Source organism: Mesocricetus auratus, unplaced genomic scaffold (genome assembly GCF_017639785.1).
Source record: "Mesocricetus auratus isolate SY011 unplaced genomic scaffold, BCM_Maur_2.0 Super-Scaffold_100022, whole genome shotgun sequence".
Taxonomy (NCBI): Eukaryota; Metazoa; Chordata; class Mammalia; order Rodentia; family Cricetidae; genus Mesocricetus; species Mesocricetus auratus.
In genome coordinates, this window is record NW_024429203.1 from 2,047,161 (window position 1) to 2,060,675 (window position 13,515).

The 13,515-nt window shown below is 53.1% G+C and overlaps 1 protein-coding gene across 10 annotated transcripts in view; it reads right to left on the minus strand.

Annotated features, from left to right (window-relative positions):
- Positions 1-1,658: 1,658 nt before the first annotated feature.
- Dock6 (dedicator of cytokinesis 6) overlaps positions 1,659-13,515 on the minus strand; it is a 54,302-nt gene continuing 42,445 nt past the window's right edge. For 9 of the 10 annotated variants that reach the window (XM_040729964.1, XM_005078533.4, XM_013119384.3 and 6 more), the window contains 11 exons: positions 11,887-12,079; positions 11,656-11,799; positions 7,125-7,256; positions 6,984-6,998; positions 5,028-5,153; positions 4,848-4,937; positions 4,376-4,612; positions 3,783-3,926; positions 3,596-3,702; positions 2,629-2,790; positions 1,659-1,901 (listed from right to left, as the gene is read on the minus strand). In XM_040729964.1, the coding sequence (XP_040585898.1) occupies positions 1,859-1,901; positions 2,629-2,790; positions 3,596-3,702; positions 3,783-3,926; positions 4,376-4,612; positions 4,848-4,937; positions 5,028-5,153; positions 6,984-6,998; positions 7,125-7,256; positions 11,656-11,799; positions 11,887-12,079 (1,393 nt within the window). In that variant the 3' untranslated portion in view covers positions 1,659-1,858. Of the gene's footprint in view, positions 1,902-2,628; positions 2,791-3,595; positions 3,703-3,782; positions 3,927-4,375; positions 4,613-4,847; positions 4,938-5,027; positions 5,154-6,466; positions 6,552-6,983; positions 6,999-7,124; positions 7,257-11,655; positions 11,800-11,886; positions 12,080-13,515 lie in introns of those variants that run through there. The other variant, XR_005870301.1, reaches the window with a different exon arrangement.

Sequence of the window (13,515 nt, forward strand, 5' to 3'; positions counted from 1 at the left end):
CAGCCCCCTGGACAGGGTCCCCCACCCTTCTCCAAGCCCAGTGCCCGCCCTTTGCAGCTGGGCGCTGCAGGGGGCGGAGCTGGCCGCGGCCCAGCTCGAGGGCGGGTGCGGTGGCCGGACTGGAGGTCACCCCTCCCCCGTTGGTCGCTGGCGGCTGGAAGCCATCCAGCTGCTAGCCGGGTGTACCCTGGCGTGACCGCCGTCCCAAGCTCAGAGACTGCACTGATGAATAGCCCAATCGTCCCCCTCCCGACCCCATCTATCTCTTCCAGAGCTAGGCCTCAGTTTCCCCACCAATAGTCAACCACGTGACCTATCTAATAAGTGTATTCAGAGAATTCCCATGCTGGGCGTTGGTGGCGCACGCCTTTAATCCCAGCACTCGGGAGGCAGAGGCAGGCGGATCTCTGTGAGTTCGAGGCCAGCCTGGTCTACAGAGTGAGTGCCAGGACAGCCTCCAAAACTACACAGAGAAACCCTGTCTCGAAAAAAAACAAAACAAAACAAAAAAAACAAAACAAAACAGAAAATTCCCTTCACATTACTCACAGGTTGACAAAAGTCACAGGGCATGCTTTATTGATTTTGTGGGGTTGGGGATGGACCCCAGGATTCTTTGGATGCTAGTTAATCACTGTGCCACTAAACTGCACCCCCAGCCCAGAGATGAAATACTTGTGTTTGCACAGAACTTTCTGAAGCCACTCCCACTGTGGTAGTGCACACCTGTAGTCCCAGCACACCACAGTGATTCTGGGCTGTGGGAGACTGCCTCAAAAAAACAAACGACAAAGCAAAACAATTAACAACAGGAGGGAGGGAAGGAAGAAGGGAGGGAGGAAGGAAGGAAGGAAGAAGGGAGGGAGGAAGGAAGGAAGGAAGAAGGGAGGGAGGAAGGAAGGAAGGAGGGAAGAAGGAAGAAGGAAAGAAAGGAACTCCCAAAAGCCACCTAGCACTTGGCCTGGGACTTCATGGATGTTCCCTCTGGGGCTGGGGAGATATCTCAGTGGGTAAGTGCTTGCCTATGAAAGCACAGGACCCGACTTCAAATCCCAGCAGCCATGTAGAAGTTGGGCACAAAAGTTTATCTGTAAGTCTAATTCTGGGGGCTCACTGGCCAGTGGCCCTAGCTGAGTCTGTGAACTCTGGCTTCTGTGAGACACCTGTCTTAAAAAATAAGCGGAGGACCAAGGAGAGGCTCATCAGGTAAAGCTGCCCTCTGCCAAGCCTGGCGTGGTGAGAACTGAGCCCTGCAAGTTGTCCTGTGACCTCCACGTGTGCCATGGCACAATGCACCCACACATGTACAGACACAAATAAATAAACAAGTGGAACAAAAAGAAAGGCTAAGAGAAGCCAACCATAGTGACATACTCCTTTATCCCAGCACTCAGGAGGAAGAGGCAGGTGGATCTTTGTGAGTTCAAGGCCAGCCTGGGCTACACAGTAAATACAAAACAAAACGTAGAGAGAGACTGAGGAATACACATATGTCACACATTTGTGCATGCAAACCCCCATTATGTGCACATACACAAACACACATACACACGCACACAACACTTTCCCATGGACATGTTTCATGTGTGTTATCTTCTTCAACTGCCTGTCAGCTCCCCAGGGCAGAAACTGTGTCAATTGTCACCACACCACACAGGTTGCATATAAAACTATTTTAAATTAAAAACAAACAAACAAAACAAAAATTAGGATACATCAGTGCAGACAGAGGGATGGAGGGCCCAGCCCCAAAGATGTTGTGGTCACCCATGGATGAGAGGGCAGGAGTGACTCCAGGAAGGCACAGACAGCTGAGGTGTGGGTGCGGGTCTTCTGGCGAGATTTCAGTGCTGTAGGGTCAGAGTTCAGCCTTCCGGAAACTAGATCTGTTCAGGGAGTTCCTGGGGGCAGAAGGCAGGTTAGCCACAGGATCCCCAGGTCAACAATCCTCCCCACCCTCCTCACCTGTCATCATGCAACCCTTCCAAGAATATTTAGACTCTCTCCTGTCTACCCTGATCCAATGAAAGGATTTTCCTTTTAATATAAATCACATTTACCTCTGTGCTGTGTGTGTGCAAATGTAGATGCCAGAAGACAGATTACTAGAGTTGGTTCTTTCTTTCCACCACGTGCTTTTTGGGGATTCAAACTCAGGTATTCAAGCATGGCTGCAATAACCTGTAGCTAACTAGCTACGGTGCTCTCCCAGATCAGAATCGGCCGCAGGGGGTTGGGATAATGTTTACTTTATAGGTGAGGAAACAGGCTCCGACAGCTGAATGAAGACTGCGGATTAGGTTCGGTGGTAGGGCACTAGCCTAGCGTGGAAAGATTCAATCTCCACGATAGAAGAATCGGAGAGTATGAAGGATGGTTCAGTGGGTCAAGGCACTTACTACCAAGCCTACTGACCTGGGTTTAATCCCTGGTACCCATAGTAGAAGAGAACTGATTGCCGCAATTTGTCCTCTGACCTCACAGATATACTGTGACGTATATATGCCCCATCCATTAAATCAAACGTAATAACAGAAAAACAGAGTAGACGAAGTCACACAATCCGCCAGACACGGACTGTGCTGTGTGTGTGTGCATATGCATGTGTACGCTCATGTTTGTGCGCACCTGAGGCTGCTGGAGCTTGGTGCCAGCAGCTGGGGCAGGCGCTGGGTAAGCAGAGGCTGCAGAGCCTCCCGCAGGCGACTGTAGTGGCGCTCTAGTTCCCGGTGGTACTCCTTCTGGTCTGGCCCAATCAAGGCCTTGTTCTTTCTCAGTGCATCCTCACACCTGAGGGGTCAGGGAGAGGCTGGTGGGGGCTGGCACTCAAGGGAGAGCAAGAACAGGGGCCAGGGACTGGTTACGAATGTGGGGACAAGCGTCCACTATGGGGCCTGTGAATCTAAATAGGGAGTCAGCCTAGTGTATCAGGGAAGCCAAGACTAGTATTAACAGGGAGCCAGGCTGGAAATAGCAGGGAGTCAGACTGGGTATAATGGAGCAAGGCTGGGAGAGGGGCTGAGTATAGAGCAGGGAGTCAGACTGGGTAGAGCAGGGAGTCAGGCTGGGTAGAGCAGGGACTCAGGTTAGGTATAAAAGGGAGTCAGACTGGATATAATGAAGCAAGGCTGGGTATAGTAGGGAGTCAGGCTGGGTATAGCAGGGAGTCAGGCTGGGTATAGCAGGGAGTCAGGCTGGGTATAATAGGGAGTCAGGCTGGGTATAGCAGGGAGTCAGGCTGGGTATAGCAGGGAGTCAGGCTGGGTATAGCAGGGAGTCAGGCTGGGTATAGCAGGGAGTCAGGCTGGGTATAGCAGGGAGTCAGGCTGTGTATAGCAGGGAGTCAGGCTGTGTATAGCAGGGAGTCAGACTGGGTATAGCAGGGAGTCAGGCTGGGTATAGCAGGGAGTCAGGCTCGGTATAGCAGGGAGTCAGGCTGGGTATAGCAGGGAGTCAGGCTCGGTATAGCAGGGAGTCAGGCTGGGTATAGCAGGGAGTCAGGCTCGGTATAGTAGGGAGTCAGTCTGGGTATAGCAGGGAGTCAGGCTGGGTATAGCAGGGAGTCAGGATGGCAGGATTATAATAGCCAGCATACTTCTTGCAGAAATCCTTGAAGCAGAGTCGTAGTTTGTTGTGATGTCGGAAGAGTTTGGGATCTTCTGGGATCTCTGCCAAAAATACTTGGGCCACTTCTAAGGGGCCCTATGGGGTGAGAAGATTCATGAGCTTCATCTGGAAGCTCAAGGTGGCCAGCATCCCCCCCCCAGAAATGCCAGCCATGCCTGGTTCACAGTGGGTCCCACGGAGCCCTGCAGGACCATCTGTAGCATCTTGGCATCTGGAGGGTCCTGCTCAGTGGCGAAGGCCAGCTCCCGTGTCTTCTTCTGCATGTCCTCAATGGCCACCTCCACTGGTGTCAGCACCATCTGCGGGGTGAGCGGGGTGGGTACATATGGGTATGTGTGCCTGTGTGGGGTGCCCCACTGGGGCCTGCCATGTCCCATGCCAAGACAGCCCAAGGTCGCTGGAATTGGGAAGGAGGGTTCCAGGCCATGAACAGTGCTGAGGATTTGTGCTCCCTTGGGTGAATCTTGACTAAGCTGGGGCTTCAGTCTGGTTCACACACCATCTGCCCTTGAGTCTGGGACTCAGATCTCCAGGTCTCTCCAGGCCTGGTGGTAGAGGCTTGTGTCTGAAGTCTACAGCCTGGGGTCCTTATAGTTCCCAAACCCAATTCTGCTATTCCCAAACCCTATCCTGTCGTCTCCAAGTCCTGAAGTTCCTCTTCCTTTTCCTCCCGGGACCTTGAGTGCCCATACCTCCCTTCCCGAGTCTGAAGCTTCCTCTGTCCCCCTCCCCAGGCCTGGGGCCGCACCTCCTCACGGTGGCACACGCGGATGCGTGTCTTGATGTAGGGGAAGGCGTGCTCTGTGCTCAGCAGGGTCTTGCGCTTGTGCTGCTCCGCCAACTCCCCGTGCGCTCGCCCATCCGGTGTGAACGGTGTGCAGAAGAGGAAGACCCGCAGCCCATAGTTGCGGTCGAAGTAGGTCACGCGGTCCTTGAGCTCATAGGTGTCAAAGTGCGGCTCCACGTAGGTTATCTGGATGTAGGCCTGGGACACAAGGTCACGCATAAGGCTGGGAGCAGCCTGGGGACCTGACACTACAGCTCCAGCCAGAGGCCCTGGTCCCTCTGGGCTTGAAGGTTTTGAATCTAGAGCCCCAGATCTCCCCGATTCTGGATGTACAGGAATTCCCTGAGAAACAGGACGTGCCCCAGCCCCCCCCCATGAGTATTTGCAAACTCCTTCAATACAGGACCTTAGGGAGACTGGTCAGGAGACCCACCTTCTGTGGGTCCAGCTTGGACTTGTCCACTGGGTTAGAATCTTTGATGATCTCTACCACATCGTCCCCGAACCTCTCCGTATAGAATTCCTAGAGACATGGGGTTGACTCGGGCCCCCGCTGGGGCAGCCCCCACTATAACCCACATGGCCTGACCCACCTCCCAGTTCCAGGACGTGCCTCCAGTCGGTGTGAGATCTCTGCCAGCTTTGTGATTGACGGTTCCTTGTACACAAACTCTTGTTCATCCAGGTCACCAAACCGTGCACCATAGAAGCCCACTCGGAAGTATGTCCCAAATACACGCTGGTCTGAGGGAAGCCAGTGGTGTTGGCAAGGAGGCATCTGTGCAGGCGCCTCCATCCAGACACACTCAGGGTGGGAAGTCGAGGACCAGCCGGGAATGGGGAATCCCGAGACTCTCTAGACCAACGTGCCAGGGGACCCAGATCACACCAAGATGTGGCCACCATCGTTTTGTGTGTATATATGTGGTGACGACTGAGCCTGGAGCAACCCACAAGCTGGGTGAGCACTTCATGGCTGGACCATACCAGCTCTCCCCTGGAAGGTTCCAGGTTGGGGCTCTATGGTTAAGCCCCCAGCCATTTTCTTTCTCTTTTTTCCCTTCAATACAGGATTTCTCTGTGTAACTTTGGAGCCTGTTCTGTAGATCTGGCTGGCCTCGAACTCACAGATATCAACCTGCCTGTGCCTCCCAAATGCTGGGATAAATGCCTGGCGTCATTTTCTTCTTAAAAATTGTCCGTCTGTCCGTCTGTCCCTCCATCCGTCCATCCATTCACCCACCTACCCACCCATCTGTCTATCTATTTGAGACAATGTCTCTCTATATATAACCCTACTGACCTGGAACTCCCTCTGTAGACCAGGCTGGCCTCAAATTCAGAAATCTGTCTGCCTCTGCCTCCCCAGTGCAGGGATTAAGGACATGTGCCACCATTACCCAGCTTATTTTTTACCTTTGAGATAGTATTAATAAGTTGCCCAGGCTACTCCTAACCTGTCTATCCTCCTGTCTCTGCCTTCTGAGCAGGCAGGCAGGCAGGCAGGCAAGCAGGCAGGCAGGCTTCCTCTGCCTTTTGTTCTGAGTCTTCTGTCAACTTCCTTGTTTAACACACACCAGCCCATCACCTACATCTAATACCAAATTAGGGGCTGTGTTGCTTACACCTAACCCTCAGTAGCCATGGGGCCCCGGCCCAGCAGATGCCCTAGTGCCTGGGTGACTAAGGAACACTCTGGGCTGCCTCCTGTCCTGGGACAGTGGGCTCTAGTTATGGAACATTCTTCTCTGTGGCTCTAGCCCTAAATGTGGAAGGAGGACCCTTCACCCGGAGAAATCATCCCTAACCCTTGGGGGAGGAGGTGGGGTCATTCTGAATTCACTCACCAAGGCCGATCCAGGCAGAGTGGGGCAGACATGGTGAGGCCAGAAACAGGGATGGAGGGATGGCGGACAGAGAGACACAGTCATTGGAGAGATCAAAGGTCACAGTTTAGAGTTACCCCCTCCCAGGGCTCTGGTTATACCAACTTATGAGAATCATTCTATGGAGGGCGAGGAGACGAAGGATGCAGGGAAGGCGGGGACCTACCCACCCCACTGGCCTCCACCCAGCCTGCCAGGCTCTGGGTTCCTGCCATCTTTGGCCAGAAAATTCTCCCTCAACTGAGAGATGCCTAAAAATAGAAAGGAGGAGGGATGGGGGGGGGCACGAATCCTTAACAAGAGACGAGGAGCAGTGGTCCTGGGTGAAGCGGGCGCTGGGGAGACTGAGATGGAGAGAGAGGGAGCCCTAGGACAGAGGTGGCGAGGGGTAGAGGGAGGACTGGGACAGAGGGAACGAGCGAGCCCCCTTCTTCTCCACCCCACCCATGGTGGTAACTGAGCAGGCCCTGCCCGAGGGAGGGGTGTCTCTGGAGAGTTCCCAGCTGGGTGACTCACAGGCTGCCCTTGAGATTGGGGGGAGGCATTTGGGGGAAGGGAGTAAGTAGGGGCTGTGCGTCTTCTCCCACTAGGCCCAGACCCCTGTGGAGGGGTGCTGTGCGGTTCTGCTGCCCCCTAGTGTTTGCTGCCAGTGTTCACCAGGGATCATGGTCCCTCAGACTCACCTCCCAGCCAGAGCTCTGTGGGAAAAGAGGAGGCAAGGTTAGCATATAGCATAGCAGAGGGGGAAGGGGACAAGGGAGGGAGCCAGAGTCCTAGATGCAGGCCTGGCATCCGGCCTGTGTTGGGAGGGTCCTAGGGCCCACCTGCTGCATTATCTTGGTGAAGGCCTCCTGCAGTTTCCCATGCACTGCGGCCAGCTTCTTGTAGTCTCTGTGGGCTTCAAGAATGGGGATGAGGGTTTTGTAGACTTCATTCACTGCTTCATACAAACCACCCTGGAGAACAGAAGAAGCGAGGTAAGGATTTCCCAAGACCCGCCATGTCCGTCCCCTCCCCCATCACCACCTTGACAACGCCCCAGCTCCACCTCTTCTCACAAACAGTTACCAAGGCCCCAAAGCTGTTGGATCTGTACTGGCTCCTCCTTGCAGGCAAGAGAGGAGGGTTTTGCTGTGGTGGTTCTGTGGGTGAAGCCCAGGGCTTCTGAGCATGCTAGGTAACACTTGCTCTACAACACCTTAAATACTGTTTGCTAAAAAAAAAAAAGAAAACCCTAACTAAGACACAAGGTCTCACTGTGTAGCACTGGCTGGCCTAGAGCTCCTTATGTAGACCAGGTGGCTGGCCTTGTACTCCAACGGAGATTGATTTTCTTCTATGTCCTGAGTGCTGGCATTAAAGATACATGCCTCGACACCCAGCTGGTTTACTTCAGTATGGATATGTGTGGGTGCTGTGTGTGGTTATGTACACATAAGAACGGGTGCTGGGAGAAGCCAGAGGCCTGGGAGCTAGGGTTTCAGGCAGCTGTGAGCTGCCCAGCCCGGTGCTGGGAATTGAACTCCAGTCCTCTGCAACAGCAGCATAGGCTGAGTCACCTCTCCAGCCCCACCTGGCGTTTGGATAAGATAGTTGTTGGAGGATCTGAATTCAATCCCTCACGTGGGAATGTTAAATACTCTACCAGCTGAGCCACGCACCATAGCTGCTGTCCCTACTTCCCATGCCTGAAGGTGACAGGTCTCCCAAGGCCAGACTGTCAATATCCGTCCACCTGACCCCATGCCCCAGATGCCCAGGCCCAAGTGCCTCCTCCCAGCTGGAATTCTTCAGTTAGGGTCTGTCCACACTCGGCCTCCTCCCTCAGTCTCTTCAAAGACACCAGCAGAGTGATTAACCATGACACAGAAGAAAAAGCCCATTTAGGGAGGCCTGGTGGCACAGGCTTTAACCAAAGCAGCCTGGAGGCAGAGGCAGGTGGATCTCTATGAGTTCGAGACCAGCCTGGTCTACAGAGTGAGTTCCAGGACAGCTTCCAAAGCAATACAGAGAAACCCTGTCTCAGAAAAACAAACAAACAAAAAACCCCAAACCAAACAACAAAACGCCAGAGCTGGGGCTGGGGAGACAGTTTTGTGGGCGAAGCCCTTGCTGCACAGTGTGAGGGCCTCAGTGTGGCTAGCTGGGACCCACTCGAAGCTGTACAGAGATGAGAAGGAGCAGAACCCTGGGAGCGTTGGGAACAGCCTGCCATATGAAACAGCCAAGAGAGCCTGCCTCACACAAGATAGGGAAGGGCCAACACAGGAGGCTGTCTCCTGACCTCCACAGGCATACAGTGGCATGTGCATGCTGGTACACATGGAAGTACACATCACATACACACACATCAAGCATATGTGTGCATGCGTACAGAGATCAAAACAAAAAACAAAACCCATGCCAGGCATGGCGGTGCACACCTGAGAGTCTAGCACTCCAGAGGCAGAGCCAGGGGGAGATACACGTTTGAGGCCAAGCCTGGTCCACACAGAAGCTGCAGGCCAGGTTGAGTTACATACTGAGATACTGTCACAAAGCAACTACCACCACAAAAACACGAGGGCCACTGAGATGGCTCCACCCAGATGCTGGTTAGCTGCTTTTGTTTTTGTCAATTTGACACAAGTTAAGGTAACTTGAGAATTGGGCACCTAAGACTGAGAAACGCCTCCTTTTCCTGATTAATGACTGATGTGGGAGGCAGTGCCCACTGGGCAGGGGGCCCTGGGTGCTGTAAGATAGTGGGCAAAGGAGGAGGCAGCCAGTGAGCGGCGCCCACGTCTACACTTCAGTTCCCGCCTGCAGGCTCCTGCCTGGCTTTCCTCAGCGATGGACTGATGCCTGGCAATGAAAGGCAAAATAAACCTTCCACCCCAAGTAGCTTTCGGCCATGGCATTTACAGCAGAAGGCAAACTAGGGGAGTGGTAAAGGCATCTCCCATGAACCCTGGTGATCTGAGTTCACTCCCTGGAATTCAGAGTAGAAGGAGAGAACCGAGTCCTGCAAGATGTCCTCTGACCTCACATCACACACACACACACACAGGAAAGCTGTAGTAAATGTAACAAGATAGACATAATAAAAAGGTAGGATGCAGTTCAATCTGTGGAGTGCTTTGCAGCATGTATGAAGGCCTGGGTTCCACCCACCACTACACTGAAGAGGAGCATGAGGAGAAAGTGGTAACGGTTTTCCTGACTTGACTTTTTTAGAGACTCTGCAATAGTCTTTCTACAGTGGGCTCTGTGCTGTTGCAAGTGTGCTAAAGCCTGCAGAGTATGTATATAACCCAGACTAATCCTGGTGGTGAACTCTGGACCGTGGGGGACAATGCTGTGTCTGTCAATGGAGCTTCATCGATTGGGACCAACACAGAACCCAGCGTGGGCTGTTGACAATGGGGGAGGCTGTGTATATTGGGGGAGCGGATATGCATGCAAGCCAGGCCTGATGGCCACTCCTGCAAGCGCCGTGGTCTGGAGGTGGAGGCAGAAGGATCAAGAGTTGAAGGCCATCCCTCACTAAATAGAGGTTTGAGGAATGCTTGGGCTATGTGAGCCAGAGCACACAGAATACCCCACCCCCACATAAATAAATATACTTTTTAAGGGAAAAGAAAATAGGTGTGTGTATCCATTCTGGGAAATAGTTCTATCATCAAACATTACATGCCACTAGGCCATGCTCCACCAAGCGATATCCTGCCCCAAGATCTTCATGGGAGAAATAAATCAGCACTGCCGTGCTGCTGTGCAGGCCCTGTGGACGGGGCCAGCACGCTGAGTGTCCACAGCAGCTTTCTTAGGTGAGGGTGCTGGGAGGCACGGTGGGCTCAGGGCCAGTAGCAGGGATCTGTATGAAGCCAGAGCTCCTCAGATTTCATAAGAAAGGGGCTCTTCCAAATCTTGTTTAAATGCAGCGATTTGATACTTTATTTTTGTGACAGAGATGGAGCCCAGGGCCTGTGCACTCTAGGCAAGCTCCCTGCCAATATGCTGCACCATGAGCCCCTTTGTTCTCATGTAGCCCAGGCTAGCCTCAAACTCACTGCTCAGCCTCAAGATGACCTGAACCTCTCATCCCTCCTCCACCTCCCCAGTTTCTGGGAACAGCAGATGCGTAGCATCTCACTCAGTTGATACAGTGCTGGGATGGAACTCGGCAGGACTAAACTGGTGCTCGCCCGGACTGACCCCTGGCTCCTGTCTTAGCTGCTTTTATTTTCACCCCAGAGTTGAGTAATACGGCATACCAGGGAACAGAGTAGCTGTCCAGGAAGGCCCAAGCAGAGGAGGCTGTCATTACAGCCGGAATAAGGTTTGGAAAAGCAAGCAGGAACAAAATACCTTTCTTTTATGTGAATTAGAAAGTTCTAGAACTAATAAAATCATAAACACAGGCCTATTGAGAGGTCTCATGAAGAGAAAGGCAGGTCGTAGGTCCTATGAGCCCACGTTGGCTTGAACTCCCGAGTGCTGGCGTGAGAGGTGTGTGCCACCATGCCAGGTTTACCAAGCTCTAGGGAGGGAGCCCAGGGCTTCAAGCAGGCTAGGCCAACGCTCTACCAACTGAGCCACACCCCAGCCCTTTGTTGGGATTTATGTGCCTGTGTGCACACGGGGAGGTCAGAGGTTGGTATCGGGTGTCTTCCCCTGTTGCTTTCCACCTTATTTTCTGGAATGGTCTCTCACTGAACCTGGAGCTTGCCGTTTGAGGTAGGCCATCAAGACCTCAGAATCTTCAGACTCGCTCCCAACTCTGGGGTTATAGGCTTTCACCGTCGTGCCTGGCTTTTTATTGGAGTTCCAACAGAGCTACCTTCCAACCCCACATTCCTAAGGTTAATGGCTTCTGTCCCCCCAGCCCACCTTCTCAGAGGGTTAGCTCACCCATGCTAGGCAAGCATTCCACCAGCGCCATTGTGCTAAAGCCCCAGGTTTGTTTTCTTTCCTTTCTTGTTTTGATCCCCCACCTCCTTTCTGTCTTCACACAGGGACTCCCATAGCCCAGAATGGCCTAGAACTTGCTATGTAGTAGGTGGCTTTGAACTTCTGATCCTCCCGCCTCTACCCACTGAGTACTGGGATCATAGGTGTGCATCCTCATGCTTGGTTTATGGGGTGCTGGGATGGAACCCAGAGCTTTGTGCATGCTAGAGCCCCAGCCCCAATTTTGTTTTGTTTGGAGAAAAATGGCTCTGCAGTCCATGCTGGCCTTAAATTCTAATCCTACTGCCTCAGCCATGTGGCTCACGGGTATGCACTATCATGCCTGCTTCTGACTCCCCATCCTAAATACCTGGCCAGAAAATCATTTGGTGAGCAGCCTGACGCCATTGTCCTAGGTCTCACCATAGTGAAGTAGGCAGCTGCCTGCTCCAGCAGCCCCACCAGCCCCAGTTCCGTGAAGTTCTTTCCGGAGCAGAAGCCCTCCTCATCTGGGGACAGGATGTCATCAGAGATGGCGGATTCCTCCAGCACATTGGATGACACATTCTGGGGAGGGCAGGAGGTGGCGTCAGACCCAGCGTCAACCCCATTGAGTCTTCCTCTACCTCCCAGCGACCCTGACCGCTTACGTACCTGGAAGGAGACACAGCCCACAGGCAGGTGACGACTGTCCTCCAGGAGGGCAAGGTATTCAGCCACCAGGGCAGCTGCATGTACCATGCACTGGGCAGCCTCTGCATGGTTGCCCAGCTCTGCGTGTTTGCCAGCCATGTTCTGCAGCCATGTCAACCGCAGGTCTGGAGAGCCTTGGTAGCCCCGGGCAATCCTAGGTCCAGGACAGCAGGGACGTGACTGCCTGTCTCTGCTTGCCCAGCCCCGATGCTCACCTACTGTATGTACCTTAACCACCCTTTATTGCTTGGCCATTGCCCGCCCACTCACCCAGACCCTCTCTTGTCCATCCTTTTACTCAGCCTCATAGCTCTGCCTAACTCACTTTTCTTTTCTTCCTTTTATATTTTTGAGACAGGGGCTCAGGTAGCCCAGGATGGCCTGGAACTTGCTATGTAGCTGAGGCTGACTTTGAACTTTTGATCCTCTTGCCTCTTGAGTACTGGGATCACAGGTAGGTGCCACCATGCCTAGTTTATGAGGTGCTGGGGAGGAAGTGTCTTTATATTTTTTGTTTTGTTTTGTTGTTGTTGTTGACACAGGGGCTCATGTAGCCCAGGCTGGACACCTGCACTGGTTAGTTGTTTTTTAAAAAAAAATTTATTTCAAAACAATACAGAGAAACCCTGTCTCGAAAAACCAAAAAAAATTATTTATTTTATGTGCATTGGTATTTTGCCTGTATGTATGTCTGTGTGAGGGTGTTGGATCCTGGAGTTACAGAAATTTGTGAGCTGCCATGTGGGTGCTGGGAATTGAACCTGGGACCTCTGGAAGAGCAGCCAGTGCTCTTAACTGCTGAGCAGTCCCTCCAGCCCCCTGGTTAGCTCTTTTTGTCAGCCTGGCACAGCTAGACTCGTTGGGAAGAACTAGAAAGCAGAGAACGTCTCCTCAGACTGGCCTGTAGACAAGTCTGTGGGGTGTGGCACTAAGTAATGATTGATGGCCCAGTCCCCTCTGGGTGGTGACACCTCCGGGCAGGCGGTGCTGGGTGGTATAAGGAAGCTGTCTGGGCAAGCCACGGAGAGCAAGTGAGTGAGCAGTGCTCCTCCACGGCTCTGCATGCTTCCCGCCCCGACTTCCCTCAGTGACAGAGTGTGACTGTTGGGACACACAAGCCAGATGCGCCCTTTCCTCCCCAAATTGTTTTTGGTCATGGCGTTTATCACAGCAATAGACCGCAAACTAGAACACTACCCCAAACTCCCTGTAGCCAAGACCTACCTTGCACCCCTCATCCTCCTGCTCCCCGCTGACAGCCAGGGTGGCCAGTATGCGCCACCACACCCGGTGTAAGTGGTGCTGGAGATGGACCAGGGCCTCGTGTGTGCTGGGAGGTCTACCACACGAGTCATCGCCATGGCCACTGCTTGTCCTTTCCACTTTTACTTACTGTGGGACCTGGTTTCTTCCTCTTGTCCGCCTGGCTTCCTCACCGCAAGGTGAGTGGCTTCCGTGTGCCACAAACCCCTGCTACACGGGAGTCCTCTCACAGGCCCACAGCTATGGGGCCAACTGACTATAGAACAAACCCTCTAGACCCATTAGCTAAAACAAACCACCCTCTCTCTGTACAGCTATTTTCTGTGT